The 24,231-nt window shown below is 40.4% G+C and overlaps 1 protein-coding gene across 1 annotated transcript; it reads right to left on the reverse strand.

Moving 5' to 3' along the window:
* Nucleotides 1-997: 997 nt before the first annotated feature.
* Nucleotides 998-20,297, reverse strand: LOC307121804 (beta-1,4 N-acetylgalactosaminyltransferase 1-like; the record flags this gene model as incomplete). Its single annotated transcript, XM_079809562.1, has 9 exons — nucleotides 998-1,179; nucleotides 14,705-14,933; nucleotides 15,065-15,208; nucleotides 15,293-15,474; nucleotides 16,894-16,980; nucleotides 17,268-17,448; nucleotides 17,664-17,701; nucleotides 18,430-18,536; nucleotides 20,146-20,297. The coding sequence occupies 9 exons, from the start codon at nucleotides 20,295-20,297 to the stop codon at nucleotides 998-1,000; spliced, it is 1,302 nt and encodes a 433-aa protein (XP_079665688.1).
* Between the last annotated feature and the right edge of the window lie 3,934 nt (nucleotides 20,298-24,231).

Genomic DNA, 24,231 nt, shown 5'->3' on the forward strand with positions numbered 1-24,231 from the left:
ATTAATTTCAGTTACTCTCCAAATTAATGTAGAAACTATTTAAAGACAGCATATTTTAAATATGTGTTGTAATGGCATCTTTTTATGAATGAAGGCCAGTATAACTGATAATGTCTCTATGAAACATCAATGACATTACATTACAGTATAACTGAAAACTACCAATTTCAACATTTATTAGGCTTTAAAAAAACAACTTTTAATTTAAGTGTGTAATACAGCGCGTTCTCTTGTGTCTTGTCGCGCAGATGGTATAAAAGCATTTACATGAATAAGAGCGTTATCATATAATGTAACGCTGGACAAAAATGGATATAAAAACGGACGTTGCGTTGAATGTTTTTAATGCGTTAAACTGAAAAAATGTATCGCCCGCGTTAACACGTTAATTTGCCCAGCACTAATTGTATTGTATTGTGTAGGCCTACTGGCCGTGTCATGATGTCCAAGACAAATTTCCCAGGAATGGGACAATAAAGTATATTCTATTCTATTCAATTCTATTCTATTACGTGTTTTGATCACATAATAATAATGATAATAATAATACAAACTTTATTTTATATAGCGCCTTTAAATGCAACTTCTCAATGCGCTTTACAAAAAGGACACAGTGTAAAAGTAAAAGAGATAACAAAACAAAATACTAAACATAAACCAGATGTACAAAAATACAATATACTAATAAAAAACTATGAAATCACATACAAGCAAGTCTAAAAAAGTGAGTTTTAAGAAGAGATTTAAAAACACTAACAGATTCCGCATGTCTAATCTCATACGGAAGAGAGTTCCAGAGTTTTGGAGCAAGGGAAGAAAAAGCCCGGTCACCCATAGAGCGCAAGCGGGTTGAGGGATGCATTTCATTCTTCCATTAGTCACAATAAAGAATGAGCAGATGTGTCAAAGCATTTGATTGATAGAGTAAATAAAAAATCCAATTAATGATTAATAAGGTGAGTGACCTGAAGTGACCATATTTCACCTGAAGTGTTCCTTAGAATTGAATGCATTTCAGATGGTTCTTGAAAAAAAAGTGTGTCCTTTTTTCCACTGATTCACTTTTGGGAGGATGCCTGTAGAATTGGTACTTGTCTGTGTGATTGTGTTTTTGGTGACCAATTTTGAGACCTTTGCAGGTGACAACTAATAACTCTCCAAGTCCGTCAACGAAGAATTCTGTATATAATTGAGAAAAAAAAAAATTTAAAACAGATTCTTGTTTCTTAAAAATAAAGGTTCTTGGCATTGATGGTTCCATAAAGAACCTTTAACATTCATGGAACCTTTCAATTGCACAGAAGGTTCTTTATAGTGGAAAATGTTTCTTTAGATTATTAAAATGTTCTTCACATGAAAAAAAGAAGGCTATTTTAACCCCATAAGATACCAAAAGGTATCATACACTCTAAAAAAAAAAACATGGTTCTTTACATGTAGTAACCGTTCTATTTAGAACCGTATAATCTTGAAGAACTCTTTATATGCTGAAATGGTTCTTTGTGTTAGAGTTTAGGGTTCTTTATTCCCGTCTTTTTGTTTTTCAAGCCTGTAACTGTCAAAGCCACCTCGTTGATGATTTTCTGGAGCTCAACTATACAACCACACAGACTGTCAACACACTCGCAACAGGACAATGATTTCTTTCTTAAAATATCTATACATTTTAACTTTCAAATTGTAACTGCTTTCCTACCAATCGTGTCTTTTTCTCTTTTTAGTTTATCAGATGATGTAAGTGTGAGCAGCTCTGTTCCAACCTGTTCTCACTCCCAAGGCGTCAAAATCTGAAGCATGGTCAACTGCCTTCCGCGTCACAATGAAGACGCTAAAGGTGCCCCTAGGCGTAATTTTTCGACGCGCAGGGTGCTCTATTGATTTCAATGAGAAACCTTTGGCGTCATACACAGACGCATTGGGCATGGGAACGTTATCGTCATGATGAAATTATATACCATTATGACATGTTGGAGTGTGATTCTCAATTTAATCAGCCAGCATTATTTTATTTACATCTATTTTATTTACGCTATTTAGACATGTTTGAACATGTAACCCATCCCCATCCCATCCCTAAACCTACCCATTTGTGTATTATATGATATAAAATACAGGATATAACAGGCAGACACGACTGCAGGCACAATTTATTCAAAAAGTACAAATATTCCAAGTGTCCCGAGGCCAAGCGATTGATATGTGTGAAGAAAATCCCCAAAAGCGATCAGCGTCTCCATCCGCCGAAAATCATGCACACATTCAAATTTCAAAAGTTGCCGCCTGAAGAAACGTCACGTCAGATTTCATAGTGAAATAGCATTGGCTCTCATATGTCTCGTGACCGATTGGGTCATTATGTCACCATTGATTGTAAAATGTCATTGGCTCTCGTGTGTCTTGTGACCGATTGGGTCATGTTTAAGAGTCGGGTGTATTATTTGAATATGACTGAGTGCGTGCGTGCGTTCACGGAGTGGCGGGATCATCATTTCAGCGATTAAAACATCAACTCTGTTCTTTACATGAAGATATCGTATGACTTCAGGGGCCTCATTTATAAACGTTGCATACGCACAAAAGAAGGCGTACGCCGCTCTCTACGCAATAATTGGTATTTATAAAAAGCAAACTTGATGGGAAAATGTGCAGTCCTTCACGCAAGCTCTGACCCAGGCGTACGCACAAAAACGGGTGAAATGAGAAATGGCGACACCGTCAGCAGATGGAAGAAACATGTGAAAGTGTGTGAAACTGTAGACCGTTGTGTAAAAGAAATGGCAATACTGCCTCTGTTACGTGTCTGATTGTCACTGTGCTTATTTGTATCCTGTAACGTGATATGTGGAGCAAAAGTCATGTGTGAGGTGCTCTCTCCCCCTGTTGCTCCAAGCTAATTGTTGTGAAACAGGTGCAGCTGTTTATGTGGGTGGAGCCGGGAATCGCTTGGTGGATAAAAGCTTGGAAGGAAGACTGCTCGAGGAGTTCCCTCTCCTGCTTCCTGTCGTGGTACCAGCCGTGTGTGTGACGCTGCTGGATTGGCATTTAGAGTAAATCCTGGTGTGGAGTACAAATTGTTAGCGGTATAGGCCGGTAAATGTTGAATTACCCTTTTTCCCATGCAGACCTTTTGTTAGTGGGAGGCCCTCTTTTGTTTAATGAATATTTTCTCCTGTTTATTTTGTTAGCAGGGAGGTAAGACTTTTGTCTTTCTTTTGTTATCTCTTTTCCAGGGAAGATCTTTAATGAGTAGGTAGATCCCCATCTTTTGTTTGTTATTTTGGCCGACCCAGTGATTTCAAGCCATCCTTTTGGTTTTCTTTATTCAAGTAATAAACAAACTTCCTCTCTGACTCGAAACTGGTGACATTGTGGTGTTTGTGGGAGCAGGAGACGGGACTCCGGGCGACACATGTTCCAATGTGTGGCTCTGTATGTTACGGCCGAAGGCTGTGTTTGTGTAGCTCGTAACAGCCTCTCATAAATAACATGAAGACTTCACAAAGCAAGTCTTACAATTAACAGCCTACACGAACACCCGTTTGATCGATCTGCAGTGTAAAACAAAGAAAATGTGGCAAGTGGCAAGGCCCGGGGGCGTCACACACTGCCAACCTGACCCTCTCAGGGCCTAGGAAGGAAGGGAACTGCTCTGAGAATGTGGGTACCGCTGGACTCCGGAGAGCCAGCGGCAGGACCGAAACCAAAAAATATTCTCCCCCCGGTCCTCCCCCGGGGGAGGGAGGGGTGCGGACACCGTCTCCCCGTGCAGTTCGCTATCTCACTGGGCCGCCCGTTCCAGGGCGGATAATTACACAAATATAATTACACTTCTCATCAGTTCTCTCAGCATGTCTCAGTTCAGGGTGAACTGTTGTAGTTACTAGAATATACTTCAGGTTATTCGTTTATTTCTAGTCGGAGGGGCTGTCACTCATGTCAGAAAGTTAGTAACTTTAGTAAATTATGGATCAGCGCTGACTCGAGACGCGAACCGTTTAGAACGATTCAGTCCGATTTGGTGAACTGGTTCGGTTCACTAAAAAGAACCGATTCAAAAGAATGATTCGGTCGCGAACCGGACATCACGGAGACGGAGCGATTGCTAACAAAGTTATTTATAGTAACTACGGAGTTGTGAGAGCGCTGTCTATCAGCGCGAGTTTATTGTGTTTGTATCTGAGAGTTCTGAATAAACACGAGTCCCAGTCACGCCGAGTCCGTCTTCATCATTATTCTACCAACTTTGTAACACATGCAATGTACCATTACAGCGAGATGAACGAGTTAGTAAGTTTGATTAAAGCATTATTTCTAGATATGTTCCAATCATATGAAAAGCGTCAGTGACGCGCATTGAGTAACTTACACAGCGCAAACAAAGACACAACAGCAGTAATCGAATGTAATCCAGTTTATTGTGGGGAAAGCTGGCTAGCCTAGCCGGATACCCTCACGCTTACCCCCCTTCTGCTTAATCTCACGCTGCGTTTGGTGCCTCCGCTGTGGGCCAGATGCATTACTGGGGGTCGGGGATGTTGAAGGCCGAGCTTCGGCGTGCGTGAGGTTTATCTCTAAAGATGTGGCTCTGCCGATGTTAAGCAGAAACTCCCGACTGTATGCACATTTAAGAACAGATAGACGCGACGAGGACGTACAAAAACACTGACTCACAAGATAGAAAACACGAAAACACCGTTCTGTCGGGAGAGAGAGAAGCCGCAGTGTGTGCACGAATAATAAATAATTAGCTACACATAAGAAATCACTGATCACAGATCAGAAGGAACTGAAAAAAGACTTCTGTTTTCATTTGTACACCCAAACACTGAGAAACTGCCAGCATTCACTCGTTCACAAGTAATGATCTCTCGAGCGCTTGCATGGGCGTGCCAGATTCTCTGGGCGGAGGAAAGGGCGGTAACCGTTCCTGCTTGGACGTCAAACCAGGAGACTTCAGGATTGGCTAGTCTGGCCTGTCATTTTCTCAAAGGCAGAGAAAGACAGCCAGAACTCGGTTTTACACCGATCAACATTTCTATCCACTTGGGGACAATATTCAGGCTAGGGGAACTCATATTAATGTTGAAATACCTCATAAAATGAAAATTTCATGCCATGGGACCTTTAAGACCTAATGCTCGGATATGTCGTCTTTCTCGACTGTATAAAGTTTATCTAAGGCATATTCAGACTATGTCTGCTAGAATACTCATCAAGATGGACATGTTGACATACTTTTTGTGTGAGTTTGTCCGTTCAAGAGCAAGACTTGAAAGAGAACTCAATATTTGCGCACTGTGAGATGTGTGCGCGCTTTCGGATGGAATTTTCTCACAGGGCGACTTCTCATTCGCGTCTTCTGGCACTACACCCGGGTGATGACGGCGAAAATGACTGGTCATATTCGAACATACGGCAGCACTCGAACATTGCATAGAACTAGGGGTGTCGCAATATACCGGTATTGACGATAACCGTGATATTCAAAGCACGAAATATCGACATCATGTTAATTTAGGGTGTAGCAATATACCGGTATTGGCGATAACCACAATATTTAAAATGAACAGGACTGGTATGATAACATGACACATAAATACTCAGTGTCCCGAGTCTGACTGGAGCCGTGTTTTTTCCTCCCTCTCTATTACATTGTTGCAGCCATAAAAATAGTTCAGCTTTGTTTGTAATGTCAAATTTGTTATATTTCGTTTAGTTTCTTTATTAAGTTAATTAAAAAAAAAAATCGGGGAAATTTTTGCTTGTTAAATTAAAGGTTTTTTTTTTTTCCTAATGACCAAGGCCAGCGGCCGGCAGTGAGTTAACCGCATGTTTGATCAATTTATCCTCTCAAATCAACACTTGACTTGTCTTTCCTATAATAAAATCAGTATATATAAAATACTTAGCATATCACAATGTAAGTTTAAATGTTTACTATCACCACCACTGTAAAAACGCATTTTTGACAAGCTGAGGCTCGCACGCAACGGCGCCTGCAAACGAAACGGGCTACACAATCTAAACTATGAAAATAAAAACATGCAATGTCTTACCTTATAACTCTCCGCAAAATGAATATAAATCCAATCTTCAATTTCCACTCTATAGGCTATGCAAATTCAGTTCACGACAACGAAAGCAACAGATATGAGTTGTAGGCTATTTTATTTATCGGCTCATTTCAAGATCAACGGCCGTAATAGGAGAACGAGCGACCTAAGCACTGGTAAGAGCATTTAGTCTCATTCGTTTTAATGAAGATGATTGTGTTTTTGAGCATCTGATTCTGAGCCTTGGTCTACTTTAAGTTTCACTGGCGGCCGTTTGCGTCTTTTCTTGCATCTTCTTGTAGTGCCCACTCAGCACTCGCACGCAGCGGTGGATCATCTGTGATCGGATTTAAATTCGCCTCGAAAGAATTTCGGAAGACATTTACTCCTGATCTCTTCACAATATGATAGATATAGGTTATGATAAGAGAAAACGAATTAAGTGAGCAGGTGTAAAAAGGCCATAGCACTCTTTCAGCTGCGCTGAAGGAACGCGGCGGTCAGAGTCACCAGTCAGAGCCAGTCGACGGTCGCGGTCTCAGTTTCTTTTAATTAATGAATAATGTCTATTCTTGTATTTGTATTTGCAATCTAGTCATGGCCAATAACATTTATGTTAATATTTATTCATCATCTGTTGAACTTGACAGTATTTCCTCTCTTGTTATTTCATAGGGAGCTTCAAAGACAATTTATCAGTAACAGAGTATTACCCTGTGTTTATTATTATCCAATTATGTTTGTTGGGTAAAAAATTAAACCAAATAAACAAAGTAAAAATTAATTGGTAACACTTTACAATAAGGTTCCTTAATTAACATTAGTTAACATGAACTAATAATGAACTGCACTTATTAATCTTTGTTAAAGTTAATTTCAACATTTACTAATGCATTATTAAAATCTTGCTAAAATGCGTGAACTAACATGAACAAACCATGAACATCTCTATATTAACTAACATTAACAAAGAAGATTAACTAATGCTGAACAGCTGTTGTTCATGGTTAGTTCGTTAACTAATGCATTAACTAATGTTAACTAATACAACCTTATGGTAAAGTGTTACCAATTCATTTGATAACTTTCTCCCCCAAGATTTTCATAGATTTTCAAGATTTTCATAGATTTTTTTGGCCACAATAACCGTGGTGTGAAAAATCTGATATCGTGACAGCCCTACATAGAACAAAGTTTACAAATATTTGAAAAATTTGAAAAAAATATATATTTGAAGGACTTTTACACGGCACCCCTGCTCTCGTCACACGGCACCCCGGTTGGGAAACACTGGTTTACTGAAGAAGAAAAAAAAGTGTCTGTCCTTGAATGAATTAAATTATATCTAAAAGTTTATTGAAGATATTTCTGTAAATTATATAGGGAGCCCTTACTTGCACATTAATATTAAAGTTTAACAACAGAGCCCAAACTATTAGCCTAAATTCAGTTGCTATTTATTTTTAGGTATAATAATCAACACTCAAATAACACATTGTATGCAAACATGTAAACTTCACATAAGGCAGTTTTTGCATTAACTTCTAAATCTAATTATAAAATAGTTTTTTCTCCAATTCGTTGTTGAAATATAATAATTTATACACAGTGTCTGTCATTTTCATGACAGGTTTATTTAACATGCATGAAATAATCAAGACATCCCTAACAGGTTCAGTAGAATATAATGAATATATATATATATATATATATATATATATATATATATATATATATATATATATATATATATATATATATATATATATATATATATATATATATATATATATATATATATATATATATATATATATATATATATTATATATATATGCTATAGAGCATATATTTAGTGAATGAGTTGTTCCCTTTCGAGGGAACTTCACACTGCGTCCACTAGGGACAGCTTTGGGAACGCCCACAGCGTGATAGCGTCTGATGCACGTATGTCAACTCAGCCAATGGCGAGAGTGAGCGTCACGGGCAGGTGACGTCACGTCCAGGAAAGAATAAATATACATCCGGTCCGATCGCACTTCAGCTTTTCTGCTTCAGCTAAGCGATCTGTGTGAAAACTGTCTCCGTCTATTTATTGTTGTCCGTCAAAAGCACAATAATTCTCATTTTAAAAATGGCGAATGCATCAGTATTCAAACAGTGTACTCCTCCGTGTCCCCGTTTCCTTACGGGTGGAGATACACATGATTTGTGTGTGATGTGTTTGGGAGTGGAGCATGCTCTGTCAGCCTTCGAGGGGGCTGAGTGTGAGCATTGTGAGAAGCTGCCGCTTCGCATGCTCCGCTCCCGCCTGTCACTCTTCGAGAAGGGTGATCAGGATCGCGTTCCTTCTGGTTCTGGACCCGCTGCTGCTGAGGCACAGCGGAGAAGGACATCATGGGGATCGCAGATGGATCTCTCGGCGGGGTTTGAGACGAGCGCGAGCGCTCTTTCTCTGCCTTCACCCGAGAGATCTGTCGCTCAATTGCTGGTGTTGGAAGCCCGCGCTGCGGCTTCTTCCCCCCAGAGTGAGAGCTCGTCACTTCAACACTCCAGCTCTGAGGAGGTGGATGTTTTGAGCGTCGGATTGGGGGAAGATGATTCGCCATCTCTTTCCCCCGCACACGAAGAGCTGGTGGAGGTGATTACTTGCGCTGTGGCGAAGTTAAATATTGATTGGCCAGCCGAGAAACAAGGCGCTCGTCCGAAAAGCAAATTAGACGAGCGCTTTTTGACGTCAAATGTGTCACCTTCACCACGGGGTCTTCCTTTCTTTCCTGATTTACACAGTGAGCTGTGTAGATCATGGAAGAAACCATATTCATCACGTCTTTTCAGCCCTCAAGTAAAAACATACAGTGATATAAGGGGGCTGAAAGAATATGGTTATGGGGCGATGCCTAAAGTGGATCAGACGCTTGCGAGTTATCTGTCCCCTGCGTCGGCATCGTCCCTGAAGGCCCCCAGGCTCCCCACTAAACCATTAAAGACAACATCAGGGCTAGGGGGGAAAGCGTACACGGCAGCAGGGCAGGCTGGTGCGTGTTTGCATACAATGAGTATTTTGCAAGCGTACCAGGCTGAACTGCTGGGGGATTTGGATGGCGGTGAAACAGTGAGCCCTGAGGCAAGGAGACCGCTAGAGCTATTGGGCGGTCTATGGCAGCCTTGGTGGCGACAGAGAGACATCTGTGGCTCAATTTATCTGATATTAAGGATAAAGACAGGGCTTTTCTCCTTGATGCGGCAGTTGATCCCGCTGGTCTGTTCGGCGACGCTGTAAATGAAGTCGTCGACAGATTTCAGGAGAATAAAAAACAAGCGGAGGCTTTTAAAAAATATCTCCTGCGCCGCCACCAACCCTCTGGGGCTGCTGGGCGTGAGCAGCCCCAGCCGTCTAGCTCTTCATACAGGCAGCAGCAAAAAGAGAGTGTCGCATCTCGTGCTCCACCTCAGAGATACGGTGGGCCAGGTCGGCACTCTCAGCCGAAGCCTTCTAAGCCGAAGACCGACCTGAGGGTCGTGCTTCAGGCGAAGAAGGCTTCAGGCCAAAAGAGGTCCTGACGCCAGCAGCGTCAGGTCTCCGAGGGCGCCCCCCCGCGGGGTGGATTGGTGTTCACCTCAGTATACGGTGCCCACTCCACTTCGTTGCCCTCAGGGGACCGTTCTGCCAACCCCGCCACCCTTGGTGCTTCGGGGCGCAGCGGTTTCCAGTGAGCTCGTGACTCGGCGAGGCTGGTTCCCTTAGTCGATTTTCTGGCAGAATGGAAATGTCTACCAAATATCGCTATGGGTCCTGCAGACGGTAGAAAAGGGGTACAGAATTCAGTTTGGGTTCCACCCACCTCGTTTCAACGGAGTGCTGGTAACATCAGTACGTCCCGAGCAGGCTCTGATAATGGAACAGGAAGTAGAAACCTTGTTAAAAAAGGAGGCTATAGAACAGGTCCCTGTACAGAACAGAGAGTTGGGTTTTTACAGCCGGTACTTCTTAGTTCCAAAAAAGGATGGAGGGTTGCGCCCCATATTAGATCTTCGTCGTCTGAATTGTACAGTCAGAAAACTAAAATTCAAGATGCTGACGCTAAGTCAGATTGTGACCCAAATCAGATCCGAGGATTGGTTTGTCACAATAGATCTGAAGGACGTATACTTCCATGTCTCCATCCTTCCACAACAAAGGAAGTTCCTGAGGTTCGCTTTCGGGGGCAAAGCGTACCAGTATCGGGTTCTTCCATTTGGTCTAGCTCTCTCACCCTGCATGTTCACTAAATGCATAGATGCAGCTCTGGCCCCGCTCAGGCTGCAGGGCATACGCATTCTGAACTATATAGACGACTGGCTGATTCTGGCACAGTCGCAGGAGATGGCGGTTTGGCATCGAGATGTTGTCCTCGCGCATATTCAAAAGTTGGGGTTGAGGCTGAATGCGAAGAAGAGTGTGCTTTCTCCAGTACAGAGGACCACTTTTCTAGGCGTGGTTTGGGATTCCGTAGCAATGCGGGCAGTGCTTTCACCCACGCGCATTGCTGCGATTCTGTCAGCTGTAAAGAGAGTCAAACTAGGCCAGTCATTCACTGTCAAGCAGTTTCAAAAGTTGCTGGGGTTAATGGCAGCGGCGTCCAACGTGATTCCTTTTGGCCTGCTGTACATGAGGCCCTTACAGTGGTGGCTCAGGACCAGAGGGTTTTCCCCGAGGGGGAACCCTTTTCGTATGATCAAGATCACGCTGCGGTGTCTCCGCGCATTGGTCAAATGGAAGAAAGCCTGGTTCCTGTCCCAGGGTCCGGTGTTGGGGGCACAATGTCGTCGAGTCACCCTGACGACAGATGCCTCTCTCACGGGCTGGGGAGCGGTAATGGAAGGCCGCTCAGCTCAGGGTCTGTGGGGGGACCATCATCTTTCGTGGCACATCAACTGCCTGGAGATGATGGCAGTCTTCAATGCGTTGAAGTTCTTCCTCCCGGACCTGAGGGGCCATCATGTGTTGGTCCGTACGGACAACACATCGGTGGTTTCCTATGTAAATCATCAGGGGGGTCTGCGTTCGCGCCCACTGTGCAAGCTAGCGCACCAGATCCTCCTGTGGTCGCTGGGGAAGTTACTCTCCTTGAGAGCAATCTTTATCCCGGGGGCCCAGAATATAGGAGCGGACATCCTGTCGAGACAGGGGCTGAGGCCAGGGGAATGGAGACTTCACCCCGAGGTGGTGAAGCTCATTTGGGAGATTTACGGCCAGGCGGAAGTGGATCTGTTTGCGTCTCAGAATACGACGCACTGTCCACTCTGGTTCTCTTTGACACATCCAGCTCCTCTGGGACTGGATGCCATGGTACAGACGTGGCCGAGGCGGCGTCTGTACGCATTTCCCCCAGTTGTTCTGCTCCAGGGAGTTCTGGAGAAAGTTCGCCGGGAGGGGATAAGTCTACTGCTAGTAGCTCCTTACTGGCCGAGCCGGATTTGGTTCTCGAACCTTGTAACACTGCTCGATGGCTCACCTTGGAAGATTCCGATCAGGAGGGATCTTCTATCTCAGGCAGAGGGCTCAATATTTCACCCCCGCCCAGAAATGTGGAACCTGTGGGTTTGGCCGCTGAGGGGGCCGAGCTCATAGAGTCTGGTCTATCTACCGAGGTAGTGGAGACCATTCTTAGCTCCAGAGCTCCATCCACGAGGAGACTATATGCCCTGAAGTGGAGGTTGTTCACTTCTTGGTGTCAAGAACGACAGTTAGATCCAGTCAACTGCCCTGTTGGTTCAGTGCTTGATTTTTTACAAGAGCGATTCTCTTCTGGGTTGACCCCTGCTACACTAAAGGTGTATGTTTCATCTATTTCTGCTTACCATGCCCATGTGGATGGTATTACTGTGGGGAGGAACCCTTTGGTAACTCGTTTCCTTCGTGGCACTAAGAGGCTGAGGCCTGCGGTGCGCACCAGAGTTCCTACTTGGGATTTGGCTATAGTGTTGGAAGGTTTATCTGCGGCTCCGTTCGAGCCACTTGACATCATCTCAGAAAAGTTTCTGACTCTGAAAACCATATTCCTTCTTGCCATCTCTTCTATTAAGAGAGATAGGGATATCAATATCCCCTTCGTGCTTGGAGTTTGCACCAGGGATGGTTAAAGCTTTCCTTTACCCTAGATTAGGGTATGTTCCGAAGGTGTTAACCAATGTTCCACGGCCTATAGTGCTGCAGGCTCTCTGTCCTCCTCCATTTGTTAATCCAGACCAGGAAAGATTGAACCTTATATGTCCAGTGCGAGCACTGGATGCTTATGTCCACAGAGCTGCCCTGTGGAGGAAAGCGGATCAATTGTTTGTTTGTTTTGGACCTCAGAACAGGGGTCTCCCTGCGTCCAAACATACAATGAGCAAGTGGATAGTCGAGGCTATCTCACTGGCTTATGGGTCTTCTGATCAGCAGTGTCCCTTAGCTGTCAAAGCCCACTCTACTAGGAGTATGGCGGCCTCTAAGGCCTTGGTATCGGGGGTTTCCCTCAAAGAAGTCTGCGATGCGGCCGGTTGGTCCCCTTACGTTTGTGAGATACTATGATCTTGACCTGGAATGTGCTCCAGGTTCTTCAGTGCTCCTGTCTTGAATGTGCCACAGTTTCACACGACAGGCATTTGGTATTATGGCGTTTTGGTATTTCGTTCCCAAGGCTGTCCCTAGTGGACGCAGTGTGAAGTTCCCTCGAAAGGGAACGTCTCAGGTTATGACTTTAACCATAGTTCCCTGAGAAGGGAACGAAACACTGCGTCCCTTTGCCATACTCCCTGCATCCCTGTGATCCCTTGCTTCGGCAGTTTAGCTGAAGTGCGATCGGACCGGATGTATATTTATTCTTTCCTGGACGTGACGTCACCCGCCCGTGACGCTCACTCTCGCCATTGGCTGAGTTGACATACGTGCATCAGACGCCATCACGCTGTGGGCGTTCCCAAAGCTGTCCCTAGTGGACGCAGTGTGAAGTTCCCTCGAAAGGGAACTATGGTTATAGTCATAACCTGAGACGATTTCTCTAGTGAATATAATTCTGTGGACACTGAATGACTGCCTGAGGTAGCCTAAATGATGCTAACATTACATGACATTGTTTAGATTACAAGCAGTTATATTGAGGTCTTTCTGCCATTCAAAACACTGATTTAGCGATTACACCACATATATACATGACAGTAAGTTGTAATGTATCCTCAGCATACCTTCAGATTGTCATTCATGTTTATTCTTTAGGAAGAGATGATCGATCGCCTTCACAGATGATCGCGTCGCGCAGCCGCTTGAGCTGTGATCAGTCACGCCACATTGAGCGTCAAAACTTCATCAACATTTCGTGATAAAATGGACTGAATACTTAATATGTTCGTGTGGGAACTCAGATTGAAGTGTGTTCCGCGCTTAAAATAAGCCGAATGTGAACTGTTAAAGATTGCACTCTTAAACCGTTCGGTAACGTTACACGTGTGCACCAAACCTACCCCCCATTTTGCTTCATGACCAGGTATGAAGTTTAAAAGACATTTTGTATAATCACGAGTTCATGCATTCATTGGTTTCATGGGTGTGTTCTTGTTTACTACATAATTATCTAATGGTAGCCAATAGTTTTATTTTCCTCATGTCTTATATGTATAAAATAATAGGTAATAAGTCAATTAAGTCATTTGCGTGATATGTGCGGCATGCGACTGTTGAACACGTTTGGCATCGGCCTCTTTCAGGGCTTGAGTTATTGCCTTTTAATATCAAACACGTCAAGCTCGTGATTTTCTTATGCGTCCATTCATTCGTCTCATTCTCATTATATAATGAAGAGACTTCTGTTCTGTCTCTTGCCAGATGTGATGCAGGGGAGCTTTGTCATTAATGTTAGCCTGCAGTGCCGCGTTTTTCTTCACCACATTAAGACATCCTGTTATGCAGAAACTTGATTCAGTGTATTCAGAGTTTTTCCTTATTGAAATTCATGTATTCTCACCAAATATCCTGTGTTGGAATTGACTTGTTAATAAAGTAATGTGATAAAATGTCAACCCTGTTGTCTGTGTTCTATTTTGCTTAATATATTTATGTTTTTAGTCATTTTTGTCTTTTGGGACAGTGAGAAATAAACAATTGTTACTACAATTTAAAATATTTAATTGGACCAACCTCACAGTTTCACTGTAAAACATTTCTCCATTTTAAAATTTTCTAGTGACTGGTCACATCTAAATTTGTTAATTGGCCGAATTGAATTTCTGTGAATTAAATTGTATCAATTCACAGAAATTCAGTTTGGCCAATTGAAAAATTTAGATATGATCGGTCACTAGAAAATTTTTAAGATTTTTGGAGAGGCCTGAAATTTTTTACAGTGTTGGTAAATTAAATGTTTTCCTTGGCTCAACATATTATTTCTTATGGAGCCCATGTTAACAGACTGTTGCCACAATGGATAAAATTCAATTCACAGAAATTCAATTTGGCCATTTGAAAAATTTAGATGTGATCGGTCACTAGAAAATGTTGAATTGGAGAGGCCTTAATTTTTTTACAGTGCAGGTCTATTGGGAAATAATTTATCAACAGACCTCATCTAAAACAAATCGGGTAACTTAATCTGATCTGAATGTTTTCAATAAACACTTTTAAGTCCACCTACCAATGTGAGCCACTCTTTTGAGGAATGGATCAAAACCGACCCTCCGCACAGCATCTGTACGGCCCATGAAGTAGTTGACAACTCCATCTGCATAGAAGCAGCCGTCAAAACCTGGCAGAGGCGCGTGACTTTTTTCATAGAAACGCCTGATACAGCCACCTTCCTCGCTGCTCCCTTCCTCATATTCCAGATTAAAGAAGAACTTATTTCCGTTTACCTTACCACCAACCTGATGGAGAGAGAGAGAATGAATGAATGAATAATAACTACAAAACAGAACTTCAAAATCAGTCAAGGTTTTTCACAATCCAGAAGACCCCAACTTTTATATCATCAAGATGATATAACTGATATATTTACCACATCTAGTTCAGGAACGGCTTCCATAATTTTCACAAAGCTCTCAATATGCGTCTCATCCAGGAACACAAAGTCATCGTCCAACCACAGGAAGTACTTAGTGGTGACCTGTGACACTGCCAGATTTCTGCCTGCAAACCAGCCCTGAAAGGCCAAACTATATATTTAAACTTTTATATTTCAAGCAAATTACAACAACATTCAGTTTAAACAACCTGATGTTTGTACCTGTGCCGGGGGCATGATATAGTGTTCTATATTGTCACCGACCACCTTCTCAGGTTTCAGACTGTCATCAGCAATAATGATCTTTATTTTTGGGTAGAACCGACGGATACTCTTGATGAGGATGTCTAGTTCTTTATATCTCAAAAATGCTTTAATTAGTACAGTCACCTGGGAGTTTATGTCTACAGAGAGAGAGAGAGAGAGAGACAGAGAGAGAGAGAGAGAGAGAGAGAGAGAGAGAGAGAGAGAGAGAGAGAGAGAGAGAGAGAGAGAGAGAATTACGTGTCCATAAAAGGTCAGTGTGGTGATTGTGTTCACATAATAGACAATCTTTGATTAGATCTGTTATTTGTTTAGAAGCTGTTGTTACTATGTTTCCATCTAAAGGTGCCAATTTAATTTTACTCTGTAAACGGCTCCAAGTGGGATTCGAACCGGGGTCTCCGGCGTGGGAGGCGGAGACGCTAACAAGGGCGCTAAAGACAGCAGCCTCTTAAAATCAGGGAAGCAAGGTTTACAACCTACTTCCTCACTTCCCTAAACCTCACTCCCATTCGGGTCATGGCACCAAATGTAAACGGCTCCGAGTGGGATTCGAAATGGGGTCTCCGGCGATGCTGTGGAAGGGGGGTGCGCTAACAAGGATGCTAAAGACCACTAAAGACCACAGTCTCTTGAGATCAGGGGAGTGAGGTTTACACGCACAGCTCTTACTGGCCTATGTCCGTTACCCTCACACCCCTAAACCTCACTCCCATCCGGGTCACGGCACCAAATGTAACTACTCATACTCAACTACAAATGTTCTACTCTGAGCGGGATTTGAACCGGGGTTTCCGCCGTGGAAGGCGGGTGTGCTAACAAGGACGCTAAAAACCGCAGCCTCTTGAGATCAGGGGAGTTAAGGTTTACATGCAAACTTTCCCTTAACTTCACTCCCACCCGGGTCATGGCACCAAATGTAACCGGAACAACTCGACTCGCTCCGAGCGGTATTTGAACTGGGGTTTCTGGCGTGGAAGGCAGGTGCGCTATCAAGGAAGACTGCAGTCTCTTGAGATCAGGGGAGTGAGGTTTACACGCACAGCTTTTCCTGGCCTATGTCTGTTACATTCACCCCTCTAAACTCACTCCCATCCGGGTCACGGCACCAAATGTAAGCGGTTCTTCTCAACCCGCTCCAAGCGGGATTCGACCCGGGGTCTGCAGCGTAAACAAGGACGCTAAAAACCTCAGCCCATTGAGATCAGGGGAGTTAAGATTTACATGCAAACCTACGTCCTGTTTCCATCAGAGATTATGCGTATATCTTCTTATCAGATTTTAAAAAATGAGTTTTAGAATTTATGTGAATTTTGGTGTAATAACTACTGTTAATTAAAACTAAATGTATTAAAAATCATTAAATTATTAATTGAAATAAAAAAAACAAACTTAAAAAAACTTGAACAAACATTTTAAATGTTTGGAAATCCACTGAATTTAAGCTGCAGTACTAAAAAGACAAAAACTTAAAATACAATTAAAACTAACTCAAATAAAACTGTTCAGAAGTGCAAGTATATTAAACATGTTAAAAATGTGTAAACACTTGAGCTCACCTGTCCCCGGGTCAAACAGAACAGGAACTGACAAACGTCTGATCTCAATCGGGAATATGACCTCATGGTCCTCAAAAGAGAAATACGCTAAAGACATGAAAATGTGTCAAATTAATGGTTGTACATATAAATGGAAATGAGCAAGTACATTAGTTTTAAGTTAAAAAAAAAGTATCAAAGTGGTCCATATGACTCTAGCACTATATTCCAAGTAATTTTGAAAAAACTTTGTCCATACAATACAAGTAAATGGGGTCTAATTTTGTTTTGGACCATAACATTCTTCGAAACATTTCCTTTTGTGTTCAGCAGAAGAAAGAAAGTCATGCAGGTTTAGAAGGACATGCGAGTAAATGATGACTGAATGTAGGTACCGAGGTCTTGGGTCTTGATGTGGTAGACGGTGCTGGTGTAGGTCACTCTGCTCAGCAGCTCATTGAGCTGTTGGAGGCTGCTGGATGAGATGCTCAGATGTTTCTCATTTTGGCCGTCCACCTGCTCACCCTCCTGAACATCCGGCACTGAGAGCAGCCCTTTCTGCACCCTCAGAGACACCTGGAGAGGTTTCAGATCCTATGAGCTCATTTGATTCTCTTTAACATCACAATGACTTCTTTAAAAAAATGTTTGATCAAAAGTGCACAAAGCACTGAATAAAAGAAGGAAAAACACAGTAGACCCCCATACAGAGACCATCTGAAGCAAACCAATGATTGAGATGTAAAAAAACCACCACCTTTAGCAAGAAAACCATATTCATCAGGACAAACCTTGTACACTGCTCTGTTTTGTGTTTGCAGCGCTAGACCTTTAATGATGATACATTCATTAATATAGATATAAATGACATAACAACAATAGCAACACCTAAATGAATTCAAATTTTTATATATATACACTGTACACTAATGGTTAAAATTTGACAATAATTATGCTTTTATTTTAATTGATTGATTTGCTCAAATTACAGTACAAAAGTAATATAATGATTATTGCAATTACAAAATAAAATGTTCAAAAGAACAGCATTTATTTGAAATAAAAATCTTTTGTAACATTATAAATGTCTTTATCATCACTTTGTCAATTTAACGCATCCTTGATGAATAAAAGTTTTTTTTCTTCTAATTTCTTTTCTGATTTTTAATCTAAATTACTCTAAACTTATGAATAGTAGTGTATACTTTTCACAAAAATATGAAGCAGCATTACTTTTTTAACATATAATCATAATATGATAATAATCATAAATGTTTCTTGAGCATCAAATCATCATATGAGAATGATTTCTGAAATATCATGTGACACTGAAGACTGGAGTAATGATGCTAAAAATTCAGCTTTGATCAAAGGAATAAATTACTTTTTAAAATATATTCAAACAGAAAACAGTAATAACATTTCACATTTTACTGTATTTTTGATCAAATAAATACAGCCTTGGTGAGCAGAAGAAAACATTTCAAAAGATTTGACTGGTCTTCTCTGTAACCTGACGTGTTTGAGAAAGTTCAGATCATCAGAAATCAGACTCACCAGGAATGAGTGTTTTTTTCAAGGGCGTCACTCTGAATCCTCTGATTGGATACTGGAGTGGGGTGTTGGCAGGGGCGAGAATAAGAACATCGTTTTCTTTCCCTGTCCTGGGAGACACATGCCACTATTTTTGTTAAGGGACATGGTCATTTATAAATGAAACTGAGAAAATTGCAGATCCTGACTTTATATCTCGCAATTCTGACTTTATATCACACAATTCTGGCTTTATATCACGTAATTCTGACTTTATATCACACAATTCTGACTTTATATCACGCAATTCTGACTTTATATCACACAATTCTGACTTTATATCTCGCAATTCTGACTTTATATCTCGCAATTCTGACTTTATATCACACAATTCTGACTTTATATCTCACAATTCTGACTTTATATCACGCAATTCTGACTTTATATCTCGCAATTCTGACTTTATATCTCGCAATTCTGACTTTATATCACGCAATTCTGACTTTATATCACACAATTCTGACTTTATATCACGCAATTCTGACTTTATATCTCGCAATTCTGACTTTATATCACACAATTCTGACTTTATATCACACAATTCTGACTTTATATCTCGCAATTCTGACTTTATATCACACAATTCTGACTTTATATCACACAATTCTGGCTTTATATAATGATATTCTGACTTTATATATCACGCAATTCTGACTTTATATCACGTAATTCTGACTTTATATCACACAATTCTGACTTTATATCACGTAATTCCGACTTTATATCATGCAATTGTGACTTTATATCACGCAATTCTGACTTTATATCACACAATTCTGACTTTATATCTCGCAATTCTGACTTTATATCTCGCAATTCTGACTTTATATCACACAATTCTGACTTTATATATCACGCAATTCTGACTTTATATCACGTAATTCTGACTTTATATCACGCAATTCTGACTTTATATCACACAATTCTGACTTTATATCACGCAATTCTGACTTTATATCACACAATTCTGACTTTATATCTCGCAATTCTGACTTTATATCTCGCAATTCTGACTTTATATCACACAATTCTGACTTTATATCTCTCAATTCTGACTTTATGTCACACAATTCTGACTTTATATCTCGCAATTCTGACTTTATATCAAGCAATTCTGACTTTATATCACGCAATTCTGACTTTATATCTCGCAATTCTGACTTTATATCACGCAATTCTGACTTTATATCTCGCAATTCTGACTTTATATCACGCAATTCTGACTTTATATCACGCAGTTCTGACTTTATATCACGCAATTCTGACTTTATATCACGCAATTCTGACTTTATATCTCGCAATTCTGACTTTATATCACACAATTCTGACTTTATATCTCGCAATTCTGACTTTATATCACGCAATTTTGACTTTATATCACGCAATTCCAACTTTATAACACATAATTTTTACTTTATATGTCACTTTGTCACTTTTATAGGGTGTCACCAAGCGGCAACCTGCCGCAGTTTCTCTTGAAGCCAATACGGAAGTGACATAAACTGCTATTCATCGACTGGCCACTAGAGACAGGCTTCAGGAAGGAGCAGAATCTCATTGAGCCCCATGTTAAAATGGCCATCTTTACAGCAGATGAAAACATGTTTATAGCCTGGTACAAATTGTGGTTTTGGTCTATACATGCTCCACACTGAAAAGATCAGATAAATTGTGAGAAACCTGATCTGGTGTTGTCTGAACTCTTCTGCCCGCCGTTTCTGTAAGTCATCCAGCTCATCTTTTGGCACAAACCGGTTTGCAGGCTCAGTGTTTTGGCAGGTACACGGTGTTGGATTGTCATTGTGAAAAGGCCCTATACTGAGACGATACATGAAAAGCAAATCTAAAACAAATAGTTACAGGTTCTGGATTGCACATCAAAGTGAAATTAATCTACTCACTTTGTTTTGGGGAACTCTGTAGTCTCTGGATCATTGAGAGCTTGAGAGCTTGAGTTTCTTGTATGAGTGGAAAAAAAAGCACAATTGAGTGCAATTTACATAGACTTGTCACCAAATGAAACCAAAGCAGGAGTGAATCGTTTCAAATGTCTTTCCACACCACCATTACTCATTATAACATTTTAATTTGTAATATGGTTCCTGGTTCTTACTACTATAAGTAAAGATAAAGGATGGAGCAAGATTTGTTTTGCAAACTTTAATGTTCCATCAGTCATTCACGTTAGTGCTGGGTATTCGCTGTTATTGATACAGTTCCCACATGTGCTCCGCAATACATTAGGAACACACACACACACACACACACACATACACACACGTCAATGCTGATGGTGAAGAATTACAGTTGAAACATCTCATAATGTTCCCATCGTTCTTCCAATGTTTCATCGTCGATTCGGACTCACGCTAGGATTGGTGTAAAATCGACATCATCGTTACGGTCTTTACAGTGTGTACAATCGCTGAGCTTTAGGAAGCCTCCGAACAGAGCTGGAGTTCAGTTAAGGTAATGAGCATCTAGCTTCCGAAATACACGCTGTAGGCTACGCGGTAGACCAAGCGGTAGACCAAACACAAAAGACTGGGCTATCTGACCAATCAGAGCACAGTATGCTCTCAGAAAGGAGGGATTTAGAGAGACTAATTCATCCATCGAGTCGTTTGAGAATCTTTGAACATTGTGGAGATGTGCAATGTAGCCTATATTATGAGAAAATAAACCTGTGCATAAACGTATGATTAGTGATTGACCAATATATCGATTTACCTATATTTTCCCCGATATTTAAGCATTTTACCATAATCGGATATCGGTTTTGTAATATCGGATTTACCGATAAACGGCGCCATCTTGTGGGCGTTTTGAGAATTGCGCGCAAGCAATTCTCGAGACGAGACAACGGCGTCCCCAGGTACTTGCCTGCTTTGCTGTAATTAATAAACTTTATTTAACATAAGTCATTAATACACGAATTAGATGTTACATTAATGCCTGAAATCTAGCTAGTTTATTCAGGATTTGACGGATTATTTGCCTCCGTGAGCTCGTCTCTCTTAGAGACAAGCTCACCGAGCCACGTAAAATAATCTGTCAAATCCTGTCCAAATACAGATGCAACTTTGCAGGAATTAAATAATACGGCCATGAATGAGCACATGTTGGAAATAAAAGCGCTGAATTTAGTTCTCTCTCTGTTGTCTATGCTCATCAATAGTCTCGTGAAGTCGTCTGTATTTCGGGTTCACTTGTTTAAAACATCGTAATTAATTATATAAACATTTACTTAACCATTAATTCGCTAATAAACATCAAAGTAGGCTAAAAAACTCTATGGATATTCATTATTTATTATCTCCGCGAACGATCGCAGTTTGAGTAGTTCTGTGTAATGCATAGATAAACATTAGTTTGTCAGCAGATATTTCATAATCTAGAACGACAAAAACATGAATAATTCTGATATAACTTAACATACCATTTGAGAAATGCAATAAATTACGATGTTTTGTTTGTTATATTCCAATATTCCAGAGAATTGTATTCAGTTATTTAACATTATCCAGCGAATTATTCTTCACTCTTTAACCTATTAAACAGTTTATAAATCTACTAAAACTGTAGTTTAAAATTAAGTATTACATTTCTGCAAAGTTGATATGACTCCTGTCTTTAATACATTTTCTCCATTTGAAAACATTACACATTCTACATTTATTTTGCTTATTGTTGACATTAGTTGCTGCTGATGCTTTTTATAAATAAAATTATTTTTGTGACATGAAGATTCAAATTAATATGAAAGACTACTAATTTTCAACACTTTTTTAAAGATGACTGAAAGGAGGAAACCCCAAAGTGAAGTATGGACTTACTTCACTCAGTCATTGCCAGGGCTGGCAGTTTGCAAAGAATGCCAAATGAATGTGAGCATGGGGTCAAAATCTAAAACAAAATCTAAAACAACAAAAAATACCAGTGCACTTATTTTATTTTTTGCACTTTCAGACCCCTCTATTTTTTGGTGTACTTATGATGCATGTAAACCTGTTGTTGGAGACTCCAAAAATAAATTAGGAAACTTTAAAATAGCATAATAGGGCACTTTAAAAACCAAATATATATATTTTTGTAAAAAAAAAAATATATAATAATAATAATAAAAAAATATTATTATATTTTTTATAATAATAAAAAATGTATTGGGGGGGGGGACTCAAAGACATTAATAAATGTATTCAGCAAAGATGCATTAAATTGATCAAGTGACAGTAAAGAGGTTTATAATGTTGTAAAAGCTTTATATTTCAGATAAACGTTCTATTCATTAAATAATCCTGGGGGGAAAAAATTGTACACAACTGTTTTCAACATTATTAATAAAAATAATAAATGTTTCTTGAGCATCAAATCATCATATTAGAATGATTTCTGAAGGATCATGTGACTCTGAAGACTGGAGTAATGATGCTGAAAATTCAGCTTTAACATCACATAAATAACATTTTACTAAATATTCAAATAGAAAACTGTTATTTTAAATTGTAAAAATATTTCACAATATTAAAGCTTCTGCTGTTTTGATCAAATAAATTCAGCTTTGATGAGTAGACGAGACTTCTTTCAAAAACATGGAAAATAGTCATGTTTCTTTTGACTGGTAGTGTGTGTGTGTGTGTGTGTGTGTGTGTGTGTGTGTGTGTGTGTGTGTGTGTGTGTGTGTGTGTGTGTGTGTGTGTGTGTGTGTGTGTGTGTGTGTGTGTGTGTGTGTGTGTGTGTGTGTGTGTGTGTGTGTGTGTGTGTGTGTGTGTGTGTGAATAATAAACATAATTCCTTGTTTGCATACAAAAATATGGAGTATGTTATGTTATTTAAACATCGGGAAACTCTTCAAGAAATGTATTGTGAATTTTAACTTCAACTATAACTCCACTTAGATTTTCTTCTACTGAAAATGTCCATCCCCTTCTCTTAACACACATTGATTTCATGTAATCGTAAGAACTATGATGGCAGGTACAAGGTAGAATCAATTAGGGCTTCAAAGCCCTTCATGATTATAGACCCAGATAGATTTCTCCATGTATAAAATGTGTTCCGTTTTAATGGTGATTGATATTCTGAACAGCCTGGCTTTTTAATACCCAACAAGATTACAGAAATCACTGAGAGCCTTATTTTCTGCCTTAGCTACAATTCAGTAGCCCAATCGAGGTCCAAAATATTAGGTTGCATTACAACAACAAAGGTTTTCAGGTTTTAATTTTCAGAGTGTAAGTCACACGAAACAGTGACACTTACCTTAATATCTGAGCTAAAGCTTTACTCCAGAACCCCGCGTCAGTATAAAAGAACGTCAGCAAACCCGATAAAATGATGACGATGAAAATGTTTTTGAGGTTTCTGTTCATGATTAAATCTGCCACGATTCAATCACAATTAAAACAACGTTATTTATATGTATAGGCTATATTTATGCATAAAAAAAGATATATCAAAAAGTTGAAACGTCAAATGACGCTAATAGACCTGTGTCAATAAAGAGCCATAAGTGCCAGTGTTCGTTACCTGGTGCAGAGCAGCAGGTGGATATGGGATGATGGGACTGGGAGTTGCAGCCGGCGAGATGGGTAAATAAACGGAGGTCGGAGCCGCAAATGGGCGGGTCAGCAGCAAGTGGGTGGAGCTTTAACCACAAGTGGACTGTAGGCTACAAACTTCCAGAGGGATTTTGATTGGTTTATTTAGTATAACCTGTGTATAGCTTGGTTCATGCTCAACAGTTGGTGGCGGTAATGTTGTAAG

Source organism: Gobio gobio (genome assembly GCF_949357685.1).
Source record: "Gobio gobio genome assembly, chromosome: 25".
Lineage (NCBI taxonomy): Eukaryota > Metazoa > Chordata > Actinopteri > Cypriniformes > Gobionidae > Gobio > Gobio gobio.